At 45.5% G+C, this 26,746-nt stretch overlaps 1 protein-coding gene across 3 annotated transcripts; it reads left to right on the top strand.

Annotated features, from left to right (window-relative positions):
• Positions 1-71: 71 nt before the first annotated feature.
• Positions 72-26,347, top strand: WDR48 (WD repeat domain 48). Of its 3 annotated transcripts, none has more exons than XM_077304131.1 (19): positions 72-253; positions 7,938-8,078; positions 8,511-8,589; positions 9,476-9,558; positions 10,308-10,437; positions 11,706-11,794; positions 12,454-12,555; positions 13,684-13,908; positions 14,724-14,798; positions 15,755-15,857; positions 16,857-16,954; positions 17,461-17,568; positions 18,716-18,812; positions 20,201-20,296; positions 20,595-20,700; positions 21,888-21,975; positions 22,709-22,785; positions 22,915-23,107; positions 24,011-26,347. In XM_077304131.1, the coding sequence occupies exons 1-19, from the start codon at positions 206-208 to the stop codon at positions 24,104-24,106; spliced, it is 2,034 nt and encodes a 677-aa protein (XP_077160246.1). In that variant the 5' UTR covers positions 72-205; the 3' UTR covers positions 24,107-26,347. The 3 variants fall into 3 exon arrangements, with proteins under 3 accessions (XP_077160246.1, XP_077160247.1, XP_077160245.1); XM_077304132.1 differs by lacking the exon at positions 72-253 and adding an exon at positions 536-556; XM_077304130.1 differs by lacking the exon at positions 72-253 and adding an exon at positions 708-728.
• The last annotated feature ends 399 nt before the right edge of the window (positions 26,348-26,746 follow it).

Genomic DNA, 26,746 nt, shown 5'->3' with positions numbered 1-26,746 from the left:
TTCTCGCGTCACGCCGCCGTCGCCTCGCGCCGCAGCCGCTACCGTGGCAACCGCGTGAGCGACGCCCCCTCCTTTCCCTACCCAACGCGCGCCTTGGCCGGCCTGAGCTTTGACCAGGAGGAGAGGAGGCGAGGGAAAGGGGCGGAACTTCCGGGCCGGTGGCAGCCGTTCCCCCGGACATGACGACAGAGTGTCAACATGCAAGATGGCGGTGCATCACCGACAGAACACGGCGGGGCGGCGGAAAGTGCAGGTGCGGGGAGCGCGAGGGGGCCGGGAGGCGGCGGTGCCGGGGCGGCCGCGGGCGGGGAGGGCGAGGTGGTGGGCGGCCGGCAGGAGGGAGGCGGGGGCGCCGGGGGGAAGGAGGCGGGCTGGAGGGAGCGGGGGGGGGCGAGGGCGGGGTGGCCTCTTTCTTCGGCGCGTCTCCAGGCAACGGGCAAACCCCCGCGTGGATCCCGCCGTCCCTTAAGCCTCCCCCGCCCACCGACTCCTGAGAAAAGGACGTTCGAACGGCCGCCTTGAGCCGGCTCTCTCGTCCAGGGTCTCGCTTAACGCGGTGCGCAGCCAAGGGGCTCTGCAGGCAGAGGGCACAGCCTCTGGCCCCCACTCTGGAAGGCATGCTGGGGGGGGGGGGGGGTGTCCCCGTTGCGCCTCGGAAGGGAGCTCCTCCCTGGGACGTATTTCTAGTCCTGGTGGCCTTTCCTCTGTGCCTGATTCCGGGGACGGCCGTAAGTCACATAGAGCTGCGAAAGAGGAGCTGCTGCTGTCTTTCTCTACTGTGTGTTTTGCCTCAGCTCTGTAGTCAGTGGTAACTGTTAGGAAAAGCCAGTTACTAAGTAGAGAAGTAACGAGAGAAGCAGATCAGCTGTACTCTGTTCATTAACCCATGTTGGTCTAATATCATGAGGGTTTCCCGCCGCTCCTCTCGTGGGTCCCTCCCTTCTTTGAGGCTAGGCATATGCCCCTGGCCTTTAGCCAATTCCTCCAGGCCAGACTGAAGCCAGCTAGGATTGGGAATGGGACTTTGTTTGGTAGTTTGTTTGTTTTTAATTTTAGGATATTTTTAATCTCTGTGAATGTCTTTTATCTGTTGATGTAAAGCACCCTGAGTGTGCTTGAGGGGTGGGGCAATGCATAAATATAATAATTAATAAATATTAAAGAGATAAAATAGGATTGGCAAAATAAGTTTAAATCTTTAATTTGTTTGTTCAGTGATCCAGTGTTTTAGAGCCACTTAAGCTATTTTCTTATGCTAAGTAAGAGTAGCTTGAGAGCTAAGTGGGAAATGGGGGAGGTCAGTAACTTCCCTCTTATCTATCACTTGAACTCAATCCTCTACTATGCCTTGGTAAGAATGGGGGAGGAGAGATGATTTTGTTCAACCATAGCAGCCAAAGAAAGGGTTAAGCAGCCACAGCTACTGCCAATTAACTGCTTGCCTTAGCCTCTGTGGCCAGATTTTTTTTTTACCATCTTTCCATACAGCTCTGGGCGGTTTACATAAAACATTTACATAGAACATATAACAATATCATGGATAGCAATCATGATATTCATACCATGCAAGTTTTTCTGTGTTCTGTGAGAACATTGCTACAGGTTGTAGAGTGAATGAGAATATAGCATGTGTTGTACTTCTTGATTGGTCATTGTGATTGTAGAGATTGTCAATCATACAACATGATGGAATACCTGTTGATAGTAAAGTAGTTGTGTATAGAACTCTTTGGATATGCTCTCATCCAGTCTTTTCCTTAGGGGAAGAACTGTGGCTCAGTGGTTGCATATGCTTTACATGCAGGTTCAGTCCCTTGTAAAACCAGTAAAAATAACCTTAGAAAACCACTGTCAGTGTGATCCAGTAGAAAGCACCTTCATCTGTTCAAATCTTGTTTCCAGACATGCAATCCCATTTGTAGCCATTTCTTAAACCTCTGTTGAAAGTGAACATGTGTAAAATCCCCTACCTTTCACTGATCTGTTAATAGGCAATACTATCCATTGATTTAAGATTTTATCATTTCATGGTGCAGAAGTTCCTTTTAAAGTATCCAGGTACAGAGTTACTCTATGCTGTACTTCTGTAGCTAACATAGAGATTTGCAGATGCTGTGCAGCCAACCTGGAGTTACAAGGTACAGCGCTTAAATGGCTGCAATCTTTCCTCCAGGGCCAAAGACAGAGGGTGACACTAGGGGAGAGAACTTCCCAGCAGCATACCCGGATATGCAGGCTTTTTAAGGGGGTTGTTTTCTCCCCATAGTTTAACATCTTGGGAAAGTTCCACAGGGCCTGTAAAGGAGAACTGTGTTGCCAGGCCAAGCTTTGATTGTTAAATTTATATGTACATCACCCTTTCACTGGAGAGACAAAGATGTGTCTTTTAGACTGAATTGATTTTAATTGTAATATTAATTAATTTGTGATTTTAATATTTATAATTACTGCATAATAATTGTGTTTTATTGGGAAGAGTGGGTGATAAATAAATTTTATTATTTTTTTTACTAAACATTTGCTGATGTTTTATTTATAACAAAGTGTAAGTCAGATTCAAGTGGGCTGCCATGTTGGTCTGAAGCAGCAGAACAAAGTTTTACTTTGGTGGCACTGTTAAAATTTAACAAATTTTTATTTTGGGTATAAGCTTTCATGTGCATACACACTTCTTCAGAGTCAGTAAGACAGTGTATTTCTTACCTGTATTTTTCAAGAGCAAATTTCTTTACTGGTTATTTGATGCTAGTAGAGTGCGAGAAGCATTTTTTTGAACAGGTAACTTAACTGGTTCTAATCATTTGCCAGGAGCAGTGGATTTTTGGCTTCACCAAGGGTGTGGGTGATGCTGACCCGACATATCCATGGAGTTTTGAAAGTTTTGAAAAGTCTAAAAAAACAAAAAGCATCAGTGTTGGCCTTCCAGTTAAAAAACAATAGGAAAATCTCCAGAAGGTACCAGAAAGCTTTCACTTCTTTAGGGCAGCAGTACAAAGGATTTATTTTCTCAAAAGCATATTTGTTGGGCAGTCAGTGGCCATTGAACTGGCAGAGTATGCGTCATCAGGCTGTTGGGCATAAAATAATATGATATGAAGTGCTTGCACTTATACAAGTGGATTGCTTTCCTTTCCTTTTTTTTTTAGCACCTTTTGGGCATTTGCCACTCCGGGAAGTGAGTAGTTCTTGTGGGTTTTGCAGAACACTATGTAAAGCATAGCATTTTGAAGCCCAGCCAAAGATGCGAAAGCACTGCTTTTTACAAGGATGTTGAACATGTTTGAGGTATTGCTGACGGTGATGGCTTCTTTCTTTTTCCATGGACAAGTCCATGGAAGGCGTTCTTGCACCAAAACCAGGGCGCTGCATAGGTTGTCTAAATAAATATGAATAGTTCTAGTGAACACTGCTTATGTTATTAGAATGACCCCACTGGAGCCAACAATTACAATCCAGTGGTTTAGTTTAAAGCCCAGCTACTGGAGATAGCATTTAGATAGTGCTTTCGTCTCCCAAACGCTTTCTGCACGTTCTCTTGTGATCTTTACAGGCAGACCAGTATTGTTAGCCAGGTAATGTAAGTGGTGAAAGGACTCGCCTCCAATGATTTTGTAGCAAAGGATAGATTAGAACCAGGGTCCTCTTGAATCATAGCTCATTCCCTTAGACAGTGTGCCATAGCCACTATACTAATAATGCTTAGATGAGCATGTGGCTTCAGGTCTCTTGGGTCTTCGTGGTAATAGCAAAATTGCAAATTGTATTCGTTAGGCAGCAATTTATTGCAATTCTCAGACATTTATGTCGGAGTAAATGGGGCTAATGGCCTCTCTCCATATTATGCAATGCTCTGTTGCTCTTGGAATGTTATCTGTCCGGTAAAATGACCAAACCCATCAGCAGAGTTTGCAGGACTTCGGAAATTGTGTGAAACTTCATTATCTGCACCATCAATCTCCAACATGTGGGAGCCTTAGCACCTGATTCGTGACCCCTTCCTTATCTCCTTTTGTTTGCTGCTCTTTCCCTTATCACTTTTTACATCCCTCCCCTCCCCGTTCTTTGATCCTTTCTTGAATTTCTTTATCTTGGACGCTTCGCCAGCAAGGTGCTACAGTTAGACTGCTGGACTGGAAACCTGCTGGGTAACCTCGGGCCAGTCACATACTCTTAGCATAACCTACCTAAGACGAACAAAGTTTGAGTTTAGTGGCACCTTTAAGACCCACAAAGTTTAATTCCAGGTATAAGCTTTCATGCGCATGTATCTTAAAAAGTGTGCATGCACACAAAAAACGATATCCAAAATTAAAGTTCATTGGTCTTAAAGGTGTCACTGGACTCAATAGTCTGTGTGCTCCTTCAGACCAACACGGCTACCACCTGAATCTACCTCAGAGGAGCTCAGTTCAAGTTCAATACCAGCTTAGAGAAAAAGAAGATAGTTGGAGTATAAACTCCCTTGGCCAGATGTAAGCTGGAATGAAGATCCCTGAGTCCTTATCTCTCCTAGAAGATTTTTTGGGGGGAGGGGGTTGTAGAGAAGGGAATCAGGATGCAAAGGTACAGCACAAAATGTAATCAGCTTGGTTAGAATAGAGAGAAATCCTTAGGGGCAGAAAATTAACATATGCCCTGATATCAGACTTTTATGTTCCAGCCCTGGTGCAGTCCATTGTTCTGAAGTTGTGAATGAGGTGAGGGCATTTGGGGAGGGGGGGCAGGGAGACATGGCCAGCTGATATCTGGGACTCCTTGGAGCCTGAAAAATTATTTCAGGAAGTCCTACATGGTCAGAAGGTTGAAAAAAGCTGAGTTAGTGTGTCAGAATGAGGGTTGATTCCGTCCCAGTTTCTTTTCAATTCCCTTTCCTTATACAGCCACTAACCCCTGGGACTTTTGTATGTGGAGTTCCCCAATTCTCTGTATAACCTTCTAGTTCTCAGAGAAGACTCCTCCCCTTTATACCAGCTGAAGCTGGTTGGATCCAGCTCTTAACTGGGCCAAGGTTCAAATCCCCCCCCCCCCCTAAAGCCTAGGATGGGAGAAGGATGAGCCTTGTTGGCCTAACCAACCTCACAAGTTCTTAAGGATAGAAAGAGGGGAGAGAGCTCTGTTTTGAGTTACTTGGAAGGAGGACAGAATTAAAATGCAATGTGTATTAATATACTATTATAGCATAATTTGAAATGGCTGCCAGGTAGCAACTTAGCAGAGTTGGCTGTTAAACGAGTCTGTTTTCAGAGATGAAACTCATCTGTTAACACTGTAGAAAATTTATTTATTATATTTATATACCACCCTCCCCAGAGGCTCAGGGCGGTTTACATAATAACAAACAACAATACTTAAAATTCAGGGGCTGTGGGTCAGTGAAGGAGCCTCTGCTTTGTATGCAGGAAGTCTCAGGTTTAATCCCCATCCTTTCCAGTTAAGAGTCCAGTAGCAGTGTGAAAGGCCTTCTCCTGAAACCCTGGCCATTGCTAGTCTAAGTAGACAATACTGAGAAGCCTTGATATACCAAGTGTGATTTGAGTATAAGGCGACTTCATACATGCTGATTTCCGCTAATTAGGCATGGCAAGTTGTGCAACATGGATTGGTGGTCCCTCGTAAGAAATAATGTTCTCCTAGGACAGCCTTTTTCAACCTTTTGACCAGGGAGGTGCCCCTGAAATAATTTTTCAGGCTTTTAGGAGCCCCAGAAGTTATGTCAGCCAACCACACCTCTCTGCCAGAAGTAACATGTCACTGCTTTTAACCACTACAGCAGGAGTAGTCAACCTGTGGTCCTCCAGATGTTCATGGACTACAATTCCCATGAGCCCCTGCCAGCATTTGCTGGCAGGGGCTCATGGGAATTGTAGTCCATGAACATCTGAAGGACCACAGGTTGACTATCCCTGCACTACACCACACTGGGAAGTGTAAGAAAGTGATTACACCAGAAATGGAGAGCCCCTTTAAATTGCTTGGAGAGTGATTGATTGTTTTCTCACATTACAACTAAGTTGGGGAGGGGGAGGGAGTCTTCAGCACCATTTGATTCTCACAACCACATGGGAAGTGCAAAACCTTTTTTAATTGTGACACAGATAAGCACTCAAGACGAGAAAATCAGAAATCATGAATGTGCCTAAGTATTCATTCCCCAAAGTCAATACTTTGTAAGTTGCTGGACTTACAGCTGCAAGTCTCTTGGGGTATGCATCTGTCCGCTTAGCACATCTAGCCACTTGGATTTTTGCCCATTCCTCAAAGCAAAACTGCTCCAACTCCCAAGTTATATCAGTAGCGCTGGTGTCCAACTTTCAAGTAATGCCCCAGATTCTCAATTGAGACCTGGGTTTTGACTAGGCCATTTGAGGACATTAACACTCTTTCCTTTAAACCAGTGGTTCTCAACCCTGGGGGTCGTGACCCCTTTGGGGATTGATCAACACTTTCACAGGGGTCGAGGCAGGGCAAGCAGCCTGGCGGGTGGGGGGGGGAGAGCGATGCAACAGCCTTGCATGGTAAATTGAGATAGAGTGTTCGTCTGTCTGAAGCAGTGGAAAAGAGTGAGATTGGCATGGTGGGACAAGAAGCAGAACTGAACTGAGAAACCCCAGGAAAAAAAAAAAACAATTTATATACAGTCCTGAACAATGGATCTTTCCGCCATTGGTCAGTTTCAGTTTAATTTCTGTGCAAGAACCATAATTTTATGGTTGGGGGTTACGACAACATGAAGAACTGTATTAAAGGGTCGCGTCTGAGAACCACTGCTTTAAACCATGCCAGTGTAGCTTTAGCCATATGTGAAACAGGTTTTCCTCCAGAACTGCCCTGTGTTTAGTGCTGTCCATCTTTCCTTCAATCCTGTCCCTGCCAATGAAAAACACCCTCACAGGATGCATCCTGTTTCACTTTATACTTCAAAACATGGTGCCTTAGGTGACCATTGGCTCCAGATTTGCTTTCCTTGCCCTTTATAATAATTATTGAACAAACAGGAAGTTTAACTGCTTGATTCTGTGGGATTTGGAAAGTACCATTTGCAAAGTTGTGCTAATTCTGGGAACACTTATACATATGTACATCCTGTTCCTTTATGAAAGTAAGTGAAGGAACATGCGGACGGAAATTAGGAAACAAGATAATTGGGTGCCCCCCCCCAGTGCCGCATGTGTACGTTCTTGCCTCTGTTCCCCACGATACTTTCTGTAAGTGGAGTTCACAGTTTGCAGCCTCTCAACAGTAGCATGAGGCCAAAGAAAAGTTGTTTTTATACGCTTTTAACAGGGCAATCCCATGCAGACTTAACTGTGAACTAAGCCAGTGGGGTAATGCTGTATAGGGTTACACTGCAAATCTGTCCATCTGCATCAATTGATCCAAAGAGAAATCATTTAATATTTCAATCAGCCATTGCAAACAGTCCCTTAACCTCCCGTTGCATAAAGGGGAATGTTTCATGAGGCAGCGCATGCCACTTGTTCCCTCAAAAGCAATGTGCTGAGTACACAGTTCATTGCACACCAAAATGAGCTCAGCTCTTGCTTCATTTTGGTCTTTTCTGTAAATCACAGGAATCCCTATATATGTTTTTGAAATTGCTGTCTGTTTTTTAGGGCTCCCGCCCCTCTTTTTTTTTTTGTAGGAACAAGACAGTGTTCTGTTTGTGTAAGATGCAGACAAAGGAAGTGAGAGTCTTCCCTTCCCCTGCTGGAAGCATTTTTGTGACTTGATACCCAGGTTTTATTCTCTAATCTCAGTCTCAATCATTGTATTAATTGGACGTGATGCATATGTCTCTTAGAGGCATTCCTGACTCTGGTCTTTAAAAAAAATATCACATTGTAACGGAAGCCTTGCTGAAGACAAATGGCTCGGGTGAGATGCTCCCATCTGTGGATTCTTAATGCTTCATCTGGAAACGTGTCAACACATTTCAGGTCTCCTATGTAATTAGAGATGAAGTGGAGAAGTACAATCGGAACGGAGTTAATGCACTGCAGCTGGACCCAGCATTAAACAGACTCTTCACAGCAGGCCGTGACTCCATCATCAGGATATGGAGCGTCAACCAGCACAAGGTGAAGCAAGCCTACCCATTCGTGTTCATTTCTCAAAGGTGTGCTCGGGAGGCTGGCAGCTGTCCAGCCAGCCGACGTAATCTCTGTAGGGTTAGAAGATCATGTTCTTATTGCCCTCACAGCTGCCGTCATGTTTTTGTCCTGTCTGACTATGGTTCGGCTTGGCCTCTTCCCTGATTTTAAGCCTCTGAATATAAACGCTAGGCTTAGAATAATTATGCTGTGTTTTACATAATTGGGTGTGAAGAAGTACTGCTTGTTCCTATAGCTTTGTAGCAGTAATAAGAGGTAGATTCTGGCTTCTTGATTGCTGAGGGAGATTTGGTGGGATTGCACTGAATCCCAGCCAAGATTGTCAGAGGTCACAAATGATCTTAAGAGGGTTCTCAACAAACCACACACAATATCTCATAATACCGTTTTTAATTTCAGCAAGACCCTTATATAGCATCCATGGAACATCATACAGACTGGGTGAATGATATTGTACTCTGTTGCAATGGCAAAACTTGTAAGTACATGTTTTTTTGGGGGGGGGTTGCCCCTCTTTTGGGGGAGGGGGGCAAGTAACATAGGGTCGAGAATGTAACAGTCATAAGTTCCTTAGGTTCTTAAACAGCTTGCAGTGCTTAACAGTGATGCCGTAAAATAGACCTCTTTTTCTGGAGACACATATTTCACATAAGCTTGACAAGCAGTTTGCCAAATATTATGGGTTGTATCCAATGACTCCATTCCGCTAAGCTTGGCCCAATAACTCCTTTCTGTTAGGGCTTTCTGTCTCAACAGATTATCTCCATAACAGGGTCCTGTTCTTTAAAAAACCCATATAAAAGAAGTGCAGGTTTTATTCTCCGCTTCTCACTGCCTGATGGAATCCCAAAGCAGCGTACAAATACCTTTCCCTTCCTCTCCCACAATAGGCACTCACTGCTGCTAACCACTACACGGTGCTGTTAGATAGCAATCTCATTCCTCTTGTTCTTATATCTTTTTTTGCAGGCTTTCCTGAGCAATGCTTCCCAGTAACACATTTATTCCTAATTTTTAGAGACAAAAATGTAATTGATAGGCAAACATTTGGTTTTAGCTGGTGCATATATAATGCTTCATAAAATAATTTTAAACTAAAAAAATGAGCCTCTTGTGGCGCAGAGTGGTAAGGCAGCAGATATGCAGCCGGCTCAAGGTTTGACTCAGCCTTCCATCCTTCCGAGGTCGGTCAAATGAGTACCCAGCTTGCTGGGGGATAAATGGTAATGCCTGGGGAAGGCACTGGCAAACCACCCCTTATTGAGTCTGCCTAATTAAACAATATTTGTAAAGACTTCTGATTTGAAAAAGAAACCATCTTTTCTTACAACATAAAGTTAACCTGTTGCTTTTTTTCCTTATAGTAATATCTGCCTCTTCCGATACTACTGTTAAAGTATGGAACGCACACAAGGGATTTTGCATGTCCACACTAAGGACGCATAAGGTAACAACAAATGGAATAAAAGTACCATTCCAAGTAAAAACTGCCGTTAGAAACATTGACTTGGAAGGGTCCCAAAGGCCATCTAGTCCAGCCCCTTGTACTATGCAGGGAATTCCAAGCTACTTCCCCGGTCCCTCAGTGACCTCTGCTGTACGCTGAAGGAAGGCAAGAAGCTGACTGGATCCCTGGGCCAATGAGGCCTGGAGGACAATTCTTTACTTACCCCATAGTACTGATGAGCATTACGCTGGGCATATTACGCTGCCTTTTTCCCATTGGTGGGATATCCCCACCCAGGGCCAGTGGCAGCTCTTGCTCTGGATTCTGCACTCCCCCTTCCCTTCAAGCCTGCTGTGAAGGAAGCCTCTAACAGCAACTGACTGAGACAAGGAACAAGTCTGTCTGCGTTGTGCTGAGGGGCAGCCATTGCTGCTGCCCACCTGGGCAGTGGGCTCTGGCCAGCCCTTACCAACAAGAGTTTTCTGGAGCCAGTTGTATTTTTGTGCACAAAGGGCTTTATTGGTGGTAAATGTATTATAATTATGAATTATACCATAGAATCATAGAATCATAGAATCATAGAGTTGGAAGGGGCCATACAGGCCATCTAGTCCAACCCCCTGCTCAACGCAGGATCACTATACCACTATAAATTCAGTTATAAAGATAAATAACATTACCAAACAAAATTGTTTATATCTTGCTTCTGAGTTCCATGTTGTCACATTGGTTTGCGTGTTTTCCTTTAGGATTACGTGAAGGCCTTGGCGTACGCGAAAGATAAGGAATTGGTTGCGTCTGCTGGGCTGGACAGACAGATATTCCTCTGGGATGTAAATACATTAACAGCACTGACTGCCTCAAATAACACTGTCACAAGTAAGCACCATAATCTGTGCAAGATATTGGGGTGGGGGGGGGGACTCCTGTTGGCACGTGTATTCTAGGCCCCATGTAACACAGAGTGTGCAAAGGGATGGACCCTTGACCTGATCCAACATAGCTTCTCTAATGTTCTTATAAGAGTAATTAAGACACGGAATTCGCTGCTACAGGAAGTGTTGGCTACAAACACAGAGTTTCAAGAGGGGATTGGGTAAACACCTGGCTAATAGCCCATTAGTGGCTCTAAGCAACAAGGTATAAATGGAACACTTCCTATGGGGTAATGATGCTTTTCTTCTTCGTGCTTGGGGGGGGGGGCGTCTGACCCCACTGGTGGACCTCCTGATGGCACCTGGATTTTGTTCACTGTGTGACACGGAGTGTGGGACTGGATGGGCCACTGACCTCATTCAACATAGTTTCTCTTTAGTTCTTTTCAGAGTAATTAAGATGTGGGATTCACTGCAAGAAGTGGTGGTGGCTACAAGCACAGAGTTGCAAGAGGGGATTTGGATAAACAGAGGTCCATCAATGGAGATTATACACAAGTCATAGATTATGAGGGGTGGGTAGACTGTGACTCTCTGGATGTCCATGGACTAAAATTCCCTTGAGCCCTTGCCAGCACATTGTAGTCCATGGACATCTGGAGAGCCGCATTCTGACCACCCCTCGATAAGATGGAACACTTCTGGAGTTCTGGGCCTGCTAGTGGACCTCCTGATGGCACCTGGGTTTTGGCCCCTGCATGGCAGAGCATTGAACTAGATGAACTAGAACTTAAAGATTTTTTTAAAGCAGTTTTGAAACTGGCAGCCAATGAACCACACTATGATGTTTTTGAAACGAGGAGAATGCCTGTAATAAAAGGTACACAGGCAAGCGCAGATTCCTTGTGTCCTACAAACTGGGTCAGAGGTGGGGTATGAGTTTCTTCATGCAAAAACATGTCCTATTGGCGTTTGGTCCATCCTAAATCCATTGAGACTTTATCCCCCTCTGTCAAATGCAATCTGTTGCTTAGGACAGAATGTTAATGGTAAACAAAGAGTGCCATCTAATGGAAGCTACATGTTAGCTTTCCAGCTCTAACTAAAGTGCTATCAGCAAGTTATATTTTAATTTATTTAGACAGTATATATAACTTGGTAAATAAATGCTGGTAGTGGAGTTCTGCTGAAAATGTATCCACTTTCACTTGCTCGTTTTGAAGCGTTTTCAAATACTTTATGCCAAAACGTAGTTGCCTCTCTTTACAATAGCTTCATCTCTCAGCGGGAACAAAGATTCTATCTACAGCCTTGCCATGAATCAGATGGGAACAGTAATTGTATCAGGGTCCACTGAAAAGGTAAGCAAGTCTTCTTTCCCCCACCCCAAGCCTAACTGAAACCAACGGCAGTGCACTTCAGAAGTAGATTTTCCTGTTCTGCACAGGAAAATCCAGCTGCAAAAGCACAGTGAAGTTGCATTATCCCGTGTGTGCAGAATGGGCCCCACTTGCATATTGGGTAGGATGGCATTGCTTAGAACAGGCTTCCTCAACCAGGATTTTGTGAAACCCTGGGGTTTCTTGATGGCCCTCGAAGAGTTTCACAAAGGGGTGGAAGTTAAATTTTTAATATAGTTTTAAAATTTGTTAAACATTTATCGGGTGATAGGACTGTACGTGGTCATTCTGATCCACCCCTCTCCAAAGACGGCCAGGAGTTTCTCAGCGGTAAAAAACCTTTAAAAGTCTGGCTTGGAAACCGTTCAGCGCTCGCAGGCTCCTTCTGGTGATACCGTTGGAAGTGCCCGAATTACCCTACCCCTGGGTAGACCTCCTTTGGTGTACTCGGTGCCACTTCAACAAAAATGAATAGTGTGTTGTGCTAGCTAAGAAGTCTTAAAAGAGGACATGGTAGGCGGAAGGGCTTACAAATGGTTTTCTTGAAGGACTTAGCTTCAAGATCGCCTTTCTTTCAAAAGTGAGGTTGATTCCAGGTGAATTTTTTCTCCCCTCTGCAGGTTTTAAGGGTTTGGGATCCCAGAACCTGCGCAAAGCTTATGAAACTTAAAGGGCACACAGACAACGTGAAAGCTTTGCTCTTGAACAGAGACGGCACACAGGTATGTGTCGGCCGGCATGTTTCAACAAAGCCTAGCTAGTTGCACATCTGCTCTGTCCTGAGGAAATATTGTCCCCTGGATTTTTCCTCCAAAATATTCGTTTCTGAATCTTAAAAAAAAAATTAAACAATACACAAATCCTAAATTTGTGAAAATAGACTTCCAGAGTTAAAATAAGTACAGCCGTCCAAAAGTATTTTCCCCTCTTGTGTCCTGGGCCTCTCCAGTAAACTCACCTCTTAAATGGCTTGTTGTCAAGTGTAGAAAGTGAATGCGTGCGGCTGCCTTCTCCGAATCAGCCCATTGAGCTATCAATCAGTATTGTCTGCTCAGACTGGTAATGGCTTACTAGGGTCTCAGGTAAGAGGTCCATTGCATCACCTGTATCCTTTCAACTGAAGATGCTGGAGATTGAACCTGGGTCTTTCTGCATGCCCAGCAGATGCTCTGCCACTGAACCCACAGCCCCTCCCTGTTGATGTGAATTGGATAACTAAGACAATATTTGTGAAGAAAAAAGTCTCCAATGTCTTCAGAGCTGTCCATTCACTTTGTTCTGTTGGATATGCGTTTATGGGGACTCGATGGAGGGCACCTGTGACCCAGTGTACTCACAGCTGCCTTGGCTCCAGATTGGAGGCCAGATCAGGCTCAAGGTTTTGGTACTAACTTTTAAAGCCCTAAATGGGCAGGAACAGGTAAATCTACGGAATCACCTCTTCCACTGAGCCCTAATGTCATCAGACCAGAACTTGCTCAGGATCCCTAGCCCAAAACAAGTGAGATTAGCCTCAACTAGGGCCATTCTTGGCCTTGGCCCCAGCCTGGTGGGACACTCTGGAGCCCATTCCACAGGGCCTGTAGGACAGAGCTGTCCCACCAGGCCTGAGGTTGAGGCCAGAATAGACCACCAAGAAGCATTGGCCTTACTGCTACAATGGAGAGATCAGCTCTCCACAGACCTCCACAGACCCTCCTCCGTAGTTGCTGCTGTCACATAATAATGTTTTTATTGATTTATATTGTTTTTGTGATTGGATTGCTTTAAATCCTGTTGTTGCCCAGGCTACAAAAATCAAGTTACTGTTATTATGATGGAGTTAAGTGCATTGACTCTTTCTGTCCCAGTGTCTTTCTGGCAGCTCTGACGGGACCATCCGACTCTGGTCTCTCGGTCAGCAGCGTTGCATAGCCACGTACAGAGTCCACGATGAAGGGGTGTGGGCCCTGCAGGTCAACGAAGCCTTCACTCACGTTTATTCGGGCGGGAGAGACAGGAAGATCTATTGCACAGATCTACGGAATCCTGATATCCGGGTGCTGATCTGTGAAGAAAAGGCACCAGTTCTTAAGGTAACAGGCTGGTCTTGGACAATACATCTTGGCTCACTTTCTTCTAGTCCCTTGCTTCTGTCAGCTGCCCTGAAGGAGTAATGTAATATGGTTCAGAGGAGGTTTGCAGAGTATGTGCAGTTAGACATCTGCCTCTCTTGAGAGCCAGTGTGGTGTAGTGGTTAGGAGCAGTGGACTTGAATCTGAAGAACTGGGATTCATCTCCCCACTTTTCCACATGAAGCCTGCTGCGTGACCTTGAGCTGGTCACAGTTGTCTCAGCACTCTGATCTCCACCTGCCTCACAAGGTGACTGTCATGGGGAGAGGAAAGGAAGAGGACAGTAAGCCGTTATGAGACAATTGAAGCCTGCTGGGTGACCTTGGGCCAGTCATTGTTCTCTCAACCCCACCTACCTCACATGGTGCCTGTTGAGGAAAAGGGAAGGCATTTAGAAGCTGCTTTGGGACACCTGAGGCCTCATGGATGACGGGCTTTTCTCAGTTCTCTCAGAGCTCTCTCAAACCTGCCTGCCTTCCTCACTGGGTGCTTGCTATGGGGAGAGGAAGGGAAGGCAATTGTAAGCCATTTTGAAACTCCATAAAAAAAAATTGGGGTATAAAAACCAACTCTTCTTCTTACAATGGTGCACTATGCTCTGATAATCCAGTGTTTAAATTCACTTAATACACCTTGAATTTTTTTGTCTCAGTCCTTTTATAACAGAACAAATTTAATGGGAATAATCATTGTTTTGCTTTGACAGGTGCTCTCTGCTGCCTCGTAACTTTGCCCTGTGCCTGAATAACGTTCTTCCGTTTTGATCTCTTTAACAGATGGAACTCGATCGATCAGCAGACCCTCCTCCGGCGCTTTGGGTTGCCACAACAAAATCTTCTGTGAACAAATGGGTAGGAATCACTTTAAACTCACAGAGCGCATGGCTGTCGGGGCACAGCAGGGAAACGCTACCATTCTTCCCCATCCCACTCCCCTCCGCCCCAACAGCTGCTCAGACCTTCAGTTCCCAAAGAGGAACCTGAAGATGGGCTGTCTACATTGTGGGCATTGTTGGGTCCTGATCCATGAGAATGACTTGGTGGAAAGAAAGTCCCGTCTCCCTGGGGGGTCAGCCCAGTCAGTGTCCAGGTGTGCTTCTGCCCCGTGGTTCCCCTTGAACTTGCCATCAAAACAAGACACCCAGGGAAAGGAACGTGCAATGCGAGGGACAAAAAGTGGAGACCCTCATTCAAAACACAGAACATGTATAATAATAATAATTATTATAGGGTTTTTTTTTCCTAGAACGCCCCTCCAGCAGTAGTCTCCGGGTGGCTCACAAAGCTTCATACATAAGATCAAACCATATACATTTAAAATAGCCAATTAAAAAAAGCAAAATAGTAAAACAGTCCATTGCTAAGACCTGGGGACAGATGGGTCAGAATTTCACTCAAGCCTGGATGGAGGAAGAGAGGGGATGGCAGGGGGGACCCATGCAAATGTCAATGTGTTAGCCATGGCCTCAACTGTGTGCCTGGTAGAAGAATGCTGTCTTACAGTAATTAATAAATTGCATTACATGACATTAGCAGCTATCAATAATAACCCCCCCCCCAAATCCTTAGTCCACCCATGCATTAACATTCTCCATTAGATTCTGTCTTTGCAGGTTATATGTCCTTGCCTGGTGGGAATTTCCCATAGCCTCTTGAACCCTTTGATGGCCCTTTATAGGAAACCATGACATCCTGTCCTTTGATTCAAGTTCTGAGGCACAAGCTGGGGGTGGGGAAGAGAGGCAGAGGACAATGGGGTGGGTCACAGCGGCCTCTCACGACCTTCCTGTCGCTTTTCTCCCTCCCAGACTTTGAAGGGAATCCACAACTTCAGGGCTTCAGGGGACTATGACAACGACTGCACTAATCCAATTACACCCCTTTGCACACAGCCTGACCAAGTTATTAAAGGTACGAATAATGTCGGAGCCCGTGGCTTCAGTATGGGCAAACGATGCAAGAGCGAATTTCAGTCCCTGTGTGGTCTTTGGTAGTTGAGCAGTTCCTAGTCACAGGTGGGCTTACACATCAGCCAGATGTTCCACTTTGCCGTCTCCAAAGTTAGAGGGAAAATTTAAGAAGACACCTAGAGAGGAGAAACTATATCCCTGCAAGTCAGGGGGGGATAGAAACAATTAAATCCCGTTTTCTTCAGGTGCTCCTTTTGTGTCTCTGCCTGCCAGAAGATCGTCAGTCCACTTTTGGGAGAGTCCGTTTTTGATTCAGAAGCAGCGAGGCTTGAGGACATTTCTCTCTGGGATTAACCCCCAACTCACTGAATGGCTGCAAATTCTGAGCAGTAGCAATTAAACTACGTCAGATAAATACAAAATCTTAATAAACAAGTTGAACTGCTTTTATTAACTTTATTAATAATTTTCATTAACTATTATTCCCCAGTCGGGTAATCCGTACATTTTTTAAGTTCCTTTTAAATAATTGTTATTAATTCGCTTAAAGGGTTTGTCCTATTTTAATTTATTTGCAGGGCTATTCTTTTCCATTGATTCACGATTGGTAATTGGATTATAATTAGCTGAAATTATTTGCAGTCTTATCTATAGAGTGATAAAGAATTTTTTATTGTATTTTTTAAATTTAATGCTGGCTAGGGCAGGGATTCATTGAACAGGGCTTCTTGATGGCCCTGGGTTTCCCAAATGGGTGGGAGTTTATTAATTTCTGTATATTTTTAAAAATTTGTTGCACAGTTTTCAGGTGATATGACTGTATATAGTGATGTCGACTCCCCTCTTCATCTTCATGCCCCTTCTGGGGTTTCCTGAAGAATATTTCAGGGATCTCTCAATGGTAAAAATGTTGAAAAAGGGCTAGAGAGTCGTAATAAACGAAAGAGATAGATAGGCAGAGTCTCTAACGCTTTCTTTTTCCCTCCACCCTTCTTCCTAGGGGGTGCTAGTATTATTCAGTGCCACATTCTCAACGACAAGAGACACATATTAACCAAAGATACCAACAACAACGTGGCGTACTGGGACGTGTTAAAGGTGTGTGTGTGGGGGGGGGGGGATTGATGCCCCATTGGACTACTTGTACTCTGGCTGCCTGCCTTGTGCTGGAGCTGAATGTTGTGGGGGAAGGTGCTGCCAAGTTGCCGCCAGTTGATGTCAACCCCACTGGGCTTTCAAGGCAAGAGACGCTCAGAGGTGGTTTGCCATCCCCTCCCTCTGCATAGTGACCCTGGAGTTCCTCAGGGCCAAACCCGGCTTAGCTTCTGAGATCGGTCAGAGTCAGGCTTGCCTGGGCTCTCCAAGTCAGGTATCCTTCCCACCAGTCAAGTAGCTAATGAGGCCAGACAGGGGTGTATCTGGCTTTCCGTCAGTGAGCGTTCTAAGCAACCTCTCCGGGGTGTTTAGTTTGAGCAGCTAGTGGACAGTATAGAAATTTAATAAAGAAAAATAAATTTTTGAAAAGGGCATCCAGAATTAAGTGCAACATCTATTTACGGCCTGTCTGTGCGGAATAGCAGCTGTCTAATTGTTTCCACATGCAGGCGTGCAAAGTAGAGGACCTTGGAAAAGTGGACTTTGAAGAAGAGATTAAAAAACGGTTTAAAATGGTGTACGTGCCAAACTGGTTTTCCGTCGACCTAAAAACCGGGGTAAGGCTTGCTTTTTACAGTGGACGGTTATGGGTAGTTAACTCTCCCTCATTTGGGGAAAAGCCATTTACTGGTTTGATATCAGGGGATGAGACCCCCCTCCCCCCGCCCCAATGCAGCACCCCTGACAACCAGGTTCCAATTGCTGCAACAACGGTACCCGTGCCATTTTTACCAAATTGAAAAGCACCTTAAACAGATTTTACCTCTTCATATTTCAGTGTCTTTTATCCCTTCGTCCTTTTAAGGATTCCTTCCTCCTCCATTTTACCCTTCCCACAACCCTATGATGTGGGTGGGGCTGAGAGAAAGCTCTGAGAGAACTGCTCTGCAAGAACAGCTCTAAGGCGACTGGGACTGCCCAAGGTCTCACAGCAAGCTGCATTCAGGGGAGGAATAGGGAGTCAAGCCCGGTTCTCCAGACTTGACCCGCTGCTCTTAACCGCCACTGTACACTGGTTCTCAAGCCACATTCTTGTTTGTTCAAATAACTCGTGGTAATAAAAAAAGTCTAAGGCTGATGGTGCAAAGTCAGGTTAAAAATATATATATATTATTATTATTCAGTTAAATAGCCACAAGATTCCTTAAGTGTTTTGCCAATAGGTCAAGGGAATCTGTAATATATAACACTGAGTTTACATAACTACAGTTAACATTATACAAAAGATATTGTATTAAAGGTTAAAATCCAAGTCGTAAAATATCAGTTGCCTACAAAAGTTTTACCTTATCTTTGTTTTTCATGGAGTTTCCCTTCCCTACGCCATCTCAAAGCCAGAATAAACTACAGCAGACTTGTATGTAACTGCTATTTTAAAACTTTTGTATAATTTTAACTGTGTTTACATAAACTCACTGTTTTAAGCTGAAGAAACCCTTCCTTGTGGTTGAGAATCTCTCGATGCAGACTGCTGGCAAATAAGTAACTTCTGGAAACATAACTGGGCTGTTCAGAGGCTTTTGTTGTACACCTGTGAAAACTCATGCACAGATATTAAACATGGTGATAAGATGATGGGTGCTGTCTCCTTCATCTAAGCCTTGTTTGCTGGTGTACTATGCTGGAGCTTTGTGGTGCTGGAAGCGCTGAGGTTCTTCTCTGAACATCATCTTCATACTGCCCCCCCCCATCTTCCCTTGACAGATGCTGACGATCACCTTAGATGAAAGCGACTGCTTTGCAGCTTGGGTCTCGGCAAAAGATGCCGGGTTTAGCAGTCCGGATGGATCGGATCCGAAATGTGAGTGTTCATCAGTATCTTTACTTCATAAGACAGTGGCACGTCCTCCGTAAAATTCTGGAAGGTGGAGATGTTACGCCCGTCTTTGCCGATTCTTTAATGAGCTTAAATCGACCACTCTCTGTTAAAGTTCATCCCCAACAGCGTTCAGGAGCGTAACTCTTGCTGGATACAAATTGCCCAGCAACTGAACTGGATCACGATTTAATTATATAATTGTATAGCGTGTGTGGAGTTGGGGTGGCCAAGCTAGGGCTCTCCAGGTGTCCATGGACTACAGTTCCCATAAGCCATGCTGGCAGGGGCTCATGGGAATTGTAGTTAATGGAAATCTGGAGAAGCCACAGTTTGGCCACCCCTGGCGTAGAGTGACCAGGAGATCCTAAGATAGTCTGGTTGCCAGGCAATAGCCTGAAGAAGCTCCTGCCTGGTTTGCCATTGCCTGCCTCCTGCGTCACAAACCCGGTATTCCCTGGAGATTACCCTTCCAAGTGCTAGCCAGGGTTTAGCTTCCAAGAACTGACAGAATCGGGCTTAGTCTGTAGCAGTAGAAAAGAGCAATGGGCAGAGGTGGAACTTTCCTGAGTCACTGCTCATTTTTTCAGCTATAGCACCAATGTGAGTCCTTCTGCCCTACATATTGGAAAGTGGTTTCAGATGTTCAAGGACATTAGCAGGGGGATGAAAACAGCAGATGTGACTGGGTTAGGCGTAGTATGCAGAAGGGGTAGGTGTGGAGGAATCAGCGTTGGTAATGAGACAGGAAACGCAGGAAACCCAGGTCTCCGTTCAGTCCTAGTGGAAGTATCGTCCTGAGCTTCACTCTCAGTTGAAATTTGTTATTGTCGTCCACCTACTAACGTCAGTCGGCATCTGAAATCACTCCCCTTTCCAAGATATAGGATTGAGGGACTAGCTGTATCTGAAGAAGTGAGCAGTGACTCACAAAAGCCCCTATCCTGCCAACCAATTTTGTTTGTGCACAAAAAGTGCTCCTGAACTCTTGCTGTTTTCTGTACATTTGCTGGCTGACTAAATTACAGTGCTTGCCATAGCTGGAATCAGCCTTGAATCCCAGTGAGAAAGGCAGACGGTTATTGAAGCTAACAATCATCCAGCTGTGCTGGCTTTCTGTTTTCTTTGGACAATGCATATGCCCCCCTCCCCCCAAACCCAGTGCCATACTGTTGTCCTGCTTTTGAAAGTCTTGCTGGTTTCAAGAGGTGTTTGCAGCTCCCTCCTCCTCTCACAGTAGCAATTTGAGAAGCACAGACTCAAAAGTGTTTGGGATGAACGGCACTGTTCTTTGGATCCGCACTTCATGAATGAAAGCAACTATGCCTTGTTTTGTTTTCTCCTCCTCTTCTTCTCTGCCTTACAAACCACAGTGAACCTCGGAGGGCTTTTGCTACAGGCGCTCTTAGAATATTGGCCCAGAACACACATCAATCCCATGGACGAGGAAGAAAACGAAATGAACCACGGTGAGATTATTTGAGAGATTATTTGAGGGTGGAAATAAGAGGCTTCTGATGGAGCTTTGGCCAATTCAGCCCTGTGGCGAAAACTTCCCATGTATGCAGGAAGCCTTGATATGCACACGTAGGGGAGAATCTACATCAGGGTGCCATTGTACCCTGCTGGCACCATTCTTGGTGCCCAAAAATGTTTTCAGAAAGTGACTGTGCTGAACACAGGACAGGTTTGTTTGAACGAGACTGCTTGGTACTCATCCTGTAAGGACTTAATATTGTGTCTCGTTTCCCTCCCCCTGCCCCAAAGTGAATGGCGAGCCAGAGAACAGAGTGCAGAAAGGAAACGGATACTTCCAAGTGCCACCACACACCCCTGTGATCTTTGGTGAAGCTGGAGGACGCACTTTGTTCAGGTACAACGATCCCCAAGGTGTAGATGGACTGCTCTGTCTGGGGCAGAGATGCTCTGTGTTCTTGGTGGCTTCTGGAATTCTGGCCCCACTGGTGGGCCTCCTGACGGCACCTGGGTTTTCGCCACTGTGTGACACAAAGTGTTGGGCTGGAGGGGCCATTGTCCTGATCCAACATGGCTTCTCTTATGTTCTTATGAGATGAGATGTTCCAACCTCATTAATTGTGCCGTGCAGTATATACTGAGAGCTTCCGAGTCCCCTGGATTGTTCTTTTACCCTTCACAAATGTGTTTTTCTTCTCTGTATTAGTGTTACTCTTTAAAGGGGAATAAATTGATTAATGGAGGGTATGAGCCATGGTAACTGAGGAGAAACTTCTCATTCAAAGGCACTAGTCCTCTGAATCCCAGAGCCAGGAGGAAACATCAGGGAAAAGCTTCAGCCTCTATACCCAAATGTTGGCTCTCCAGAGGAACTGGTTGGCCAGTGTGTGGGACAGGATGCTGGACTAGATGGAACAGTGGTCTGATCAAGCAGGGCTCTCCTGTTCTTATTAGGGAAAGGGTTTGGCCTCTGTGCCCAATTGCTGGCTCTCCAGAGGAACTGGCTAGCCATTGAGTGAGACAGGAGGCTGGACTAGATGGACTGTTGGTCCAATCCAGTAGGGCTCTTCTTAGGTTCTTATGACCTTAAATGGTGCCTTTTTGGGCAAGTTCCCAATGCCAAGTTTCATGAATATTAAGAAGCTGGAGATATCAGTGGGATCAGCTAGTTCTAGACATCAGGCCGTTCCTGGCTAAACTTCTGCTGATCGGACATGAAGGAAATCCATGGCAAACCCTCCCTTTTTGCTTTCATTCCGTACCTCCACCTACCAGTGCTGGTAGTAAGATGGTCAGTTTGGTCCCGCTGGTGATTGTGTTTCTTAAGCCAGCGCCATCATGTCTTTGTTGCCAGCGCATTCCAGAACGCTGCCGGACATGCGGCGCTAGGCGGGGCCGTAAAGTGCCTTCTGCGATGTCTTAAACGCATTAGCCTCTGAGGCTAGCCAAACAGGAGGCCTCCCTGCTTCCTGTCGCATGGCTGATGGCGCATATTAATTCCTTGTTATTGCGAGTTCAGTAATGCACCGGCGTTTCCTTCCGTCTTCGGCCAAGCCACTCAAGCAACTATTTCTTTCCACTCAGGTTATTATGTCGGGACTCTGGCGGTGAAACCGAATCCATGCTCCTTAATGAAACTGTGCCACAATGGGTAATCGATATCACGGTGGATGTAAGTGTTTCACTGTGCTGAGGAAAGCAAGGAATAGCATTTCCCCCCCCCTGTCATTTTTCAGTTAATTGCAGCAAAGCATAAATCTGTGTGTGTGTTGGACACCTCTGTACTAGAGCCGTATTGGAAATGGTGTTAACTCAAAGCATATAAGAATCCCACAGAATTCCCTCCCCTCCCCTCCCCCCCCCACTTGGAGCAGCCTTGTCTGCAGGTACGAAGAGGAAGCTGAGACAGGAGGAAAATAGGGAAGAGAAGAAGAGAGCTGGTTTTTCTATACCACACTTTTCACTACCGAAAGGAGTCCCAAAGCAGCTTCTGCATACGTTTCCCTTCCTCTCCCCACAACTGGTATCCTGTGTGGTTAGGTGGGGCCAAGAGAGCAGTGAGAGAACTGTGCCTGGCCCAACAACAGTCTGACTGGCACAAGCTGGCTGCATGTTGGAGGAGTGGGGAAACCAAACCCTGTTCCCTGGATTAGAGTCCACCACTACACCAAGCAGTCTTTTTGAGGAGCCCATGGAGCTATTTGGATGGCAAGGCAGAGTTCTGTGACTTCTGCCTAAGCAGGTGCAAAATCACTAGGCTAAAGCAGAGCTGGAAGACAGGCTCTAGAAAATGTATACTTCTTAAACTGCATATGAGATTGCCCTGCTTAAAGAGAGAAGACAAGTTGGAAAGCAAAATGTAAGTTTTGACTATCTCTTAGCTTTGTTTTTGTTTGTTTTTGCAGAAAAATATGCCAAAATTCAATAAGATTCCCTTCTACCTCCAACCTCATTCATCCTCCGGAGCAAAAACATTAAAGAAGTGAGTCCTTTTAAGCTCTATCCGTTTTCTTTTTGGGGAAAGAAATCCCTCCTCTTGGTTTCCAGGCTCATGGAAAGACGAGGCAAGACTGTCCAGGCCTCTCAAGCCCCTGCCAATCTGTCTCCGCAGGGATCGACTGTCGGCCAGCGACATGCTGCAAGTCAGGAAGGTGATGGAGCACGTCTACGAGAAGATCATCAACCTAGACAACGAATCGCAGACCACCAGCTCTTCCAACAACGAGAAAGCCGGGGAGCAAGAGAAAGAGGAGGACATTGCTGTTTTAGCAGAAGAGAAAATAGAACTCTTGTGCCAGGACCAGGTAACCTCACCACCTGAGTGGCCTCTTTGGCTCTCTCTTCAGCCTTCCCTTTCCTGCCCACATGTCAAGGTAAATTTGGTCCCTTGGCCAAGGTGGCCCATCTCCCATACTGGAAAGAGAAGCTACATGATCCATGTTATTTAGGGGGGTTGTGTTATTTAGTCATTCATTCACTCATTCCTTAATTCACTAGTCGCCGCTCTCAGCCAAGGCTGCCTCGTGGCAACTTACAATTCGGAATACAAATATAACAAACCCCAAGATTAGAACCATTTATTTCTTCGTTCATACCTCCACCTCTCCACAGTGGGACACAAGGTGGTTGACATCTTTCCTTCACTTTATCCTCACACACAGCCCTGTGAGGTAGGTTTGGCACTGTGTGTGTGGTTCAAAGTCACCCAGCAAGCTTCCCTGGCAAAGTGGGGATTCGAACCTGGATCCCCCAGATCCTAGTCAGACATTCTAACAGCCTTTTTCAAAAAAAAAAATTTTTTTTTTTTGCCATGGAGGGAGCCCCTGAAATATTTTTCAGGTTTCAAGGTGCCCCAGAACCAGACAGGAAGTTATACCAGCTGGCCATGCCTCCCTGTGATGCCCGAGGAGACTGGGGGTTGAGAAATGCGGTCGCTTGAGGCAGGCATAGGTGTCCTGGCTCCACCTCCTTAAGGGTGGTAACCATGGGGAGGTCCCACGGAGCATGGATTGGGCAACCCTGCTCTAACCACTGTACCGTATTGGCTCTCACTTGCGTAACAAGCATGGGGAAGTGTGAATCGGCATGGAAGGTGACCCTCTGGATTGGAACCCCTCCTTAGACCGTGTGCCTTTATAGCAGGGGAATGACAGCCTTCCGATATGTTTCCTCTTGCAATTAGCCCGATTTTTACTTTCCTCCTGCAGGTTTTGGATCCAAACATGGACCTTCGAACCGTCAAGCACTTCATATGGAAGAGCGGCGGCGACTTGACCCTCCACTACCGCCAGAAGTCAACGTGAGAGCTGAGCGACGGGGCCCCAACCGGTGTCGAACCTCTCTGACCTTCCTGTTCCGGATCCAGCTGTAGCGCTCTAGAAGCCCACTGAAAGCCCTAAGGTAGACCTGACACTTCTAATTGCCTCGGTGCGGACAGAGTCTACGTTGAACTGAAGTGACTAATAAATCTGTAATATAGACAAATCTCTATGACCTAAACTAAAAAGTTCTGTCCCGATCAAGGTTCAAGTGAGAGGGTCACGCGACAGCCCATCAGCAGTTGGCGTCACGAGGTGTACAGAGACCAGGTGATCCGGTGCAGACGTTTGCTTCCATCTTTTTGTGGGGCTGTTGGCTTCCGTTTTTATTTCCAGGATCCGTATTTTCGTCCGCTCAAGCTTGATATGAAAAAAAAAAAAAAACCTCACTTCCCCCAGCCCTGCTGTTCATTCGTTCACAGTGTAAAACCACTGCATGCGCTGGACCTCATCCATACATTCCATGTAACCTGACCATCCTCATCCCAGCAGAAATGGGCCCTTACTCTAGATCTGTTGTACAGCGGAGCAGGGCAACCTTCACGGTACAAGCAGAAGGTCTTACGGATGCCCTTTTGCCTTGTCAGTACTGTGAGCTCGTGAGAAACCGTCTGGTGTTCAAAGTTTAACAAAGTAGTTGGCGTGATAACAGGGTCAGTACAATGGTGCGGTGCATCATGATAGAATATTTCGACACCTTTCAGTAGATTTATTAATTATTTTTAAGTAAATGTAGCTTCAATACAGTCCTTTTTGTTTTCTCCTCTCCCCTGGACGGTGACTTTGCTAATTCCAGTTCCAAATAACTTGTACTCTGCATTTCTGACAACTTGGCAACCATCTCTAGGAACTTGACGATAAATATAGGTTTGATAGCAAAAACAATTTGTAGGATTTCCCCCCGCCCCTCCCATTATTTTTAATATGCCTTTTGGGATATTTTCATTGTTGTTTAGCGTTTCTTTCCCACCGTTTCTAAGACATTTTACAGCTTTTTCTTTTTTTTTCACACACTCAGTATAGATTATAGCGAATTTAACTCGTTTTGGAAGAGGGACATTTTTGGTGTTGGGGCAAAAGACCGTCAGTCCCAAGGGGGGGGGGGGTGCGGCTTGATTGGAACACAGTTTTCCTGATCCGACAAAATTCCATGAAATGGTCCTTTATCTGAACCAGAAGCACAAGTGCCTTTGGGGGGCAGTCTAGGGAAGGTCTCCACCCCACCCCTGAGCTTAGTATCCTTTCCTTTCTTGTATAGCACCCAAGATGTAAGCAACAGTCCTGAGTCCAATTTAACCCTTGTAGTTTCGGGCCAAGTGTTTGAAAGATAACCAAGGCCCCCATTTCCAAGGCTAGCTTCGCAGAACAGGATCAGCTCCGGTTATTGTTGAAACCGAGCATCAGGTCGAAGGAACGGCCTGGTCTCTTGCACGGGCCTGTGCCCTGCCCTGGAAGCTGGCAGCGCCAGCGCGAGTTGTCCAGAACCGAGAGCCAACTCTAAACCAAGATCAAAAACACATATCCAAAGGTTTGCAGAAGACGGGATGGTTTTAAAAATAACAGATGCCTTTTAACTCTCTTATCATTCAAAGACGCTTTGTTTTTGTTTTTTGTTGTTTTTTGAGAGCTGACCCCTCCCCCACCAGCCTGAGCGCCTACAGCCCCTTCTGCCCTTGCCTACCCTTCTCACTTGTGTTTCCAGAGGATATTAATATGGCTGCAGAGATGCAGCATGGATTTCGCCCTCCATCACTGACCACAGCGCTCAGACGTCTGGGCTTGAAGGCGGCCGGTATGCCTCGATTCCACCTTGAACCCAATTCCACTTGTAAATCCCGTTTTGTGTGTACAATGATCTAGTTTGCCACGCTTACGCTGCCTCACACCCTTGAACAAAGCGTGTGCATTCATTGGCCTAATCCAGCTGTACATTGTTCTCGGTTGTCTTTATTAATAGAGGGGGAGGGGAAGTATGTGCTTTGTTCTTAGAGATACCAGTTCTGGATTCCTTACACTCCTTACATATTCATCGAAAGTAACTCTCCCGCTTTTCCTCCCTACCCATTTTCCCACTTTGGTTTTTAAAAAAACAGCCAAGGTTCTAAACTCGTTTCTACAATCCCAGTTGTGTAGTTTCTGGAAAGATTGACAAGAGGATCTGTAATGCCAAAAGGATGACTATGTATTTCACAATTGTATAGAATAAAAAAAAAAATCTTTAGCTAACATTTCTTATTAGCTTCCGTCCTTTATCTGGTCTTAAAATGTTGCTTCAATAAGAAATGTGTTCCTGACCGCTCACCCACAGCCACGCTGGTGTGTCTCCAACTGCAGAGTGGATGAAAATAGATCTTTCCTAGGCTGTCGGCCACTCAGAATGTGAGGCATTCCGGTCAAGTTCTATGGCAGAAAAGCGGACCTGAAAACTCTAAGCAGGAGTATGTAGGAGTGACTTTGTGCCACCATCACATGCCTCTGCAGCAATAAATGGCCAATACAACACTGAAATTGTTCTAAAGCTGGCATTAGGTAGGTCAACATAGGAACGACTCATAATACTATTTTACTACAGAAGAAATGGGCACATTAACGTTATAGTTGTATTAGGTGTCCTGAACCTTTGAG

The sequence above is a fragment of the Paroedura picta genome, chromosome 11, assembly GCF_049243985.1.
Source record: "Paroedura picta isolate Pp20150507F chromosome 11, Ppicta_v3.0, whole genome shotgun sequence".
NCBI lineage: Eukaryota > Metazoa > Chordata > Lepidosauria > Squamata > Gekkonidae > Paroedura > Paroedura picta.
Note: the sequence above shows the minus strand (reverse complement) of the source record. Positions and strands in the feature narration are given on the sequence as shown.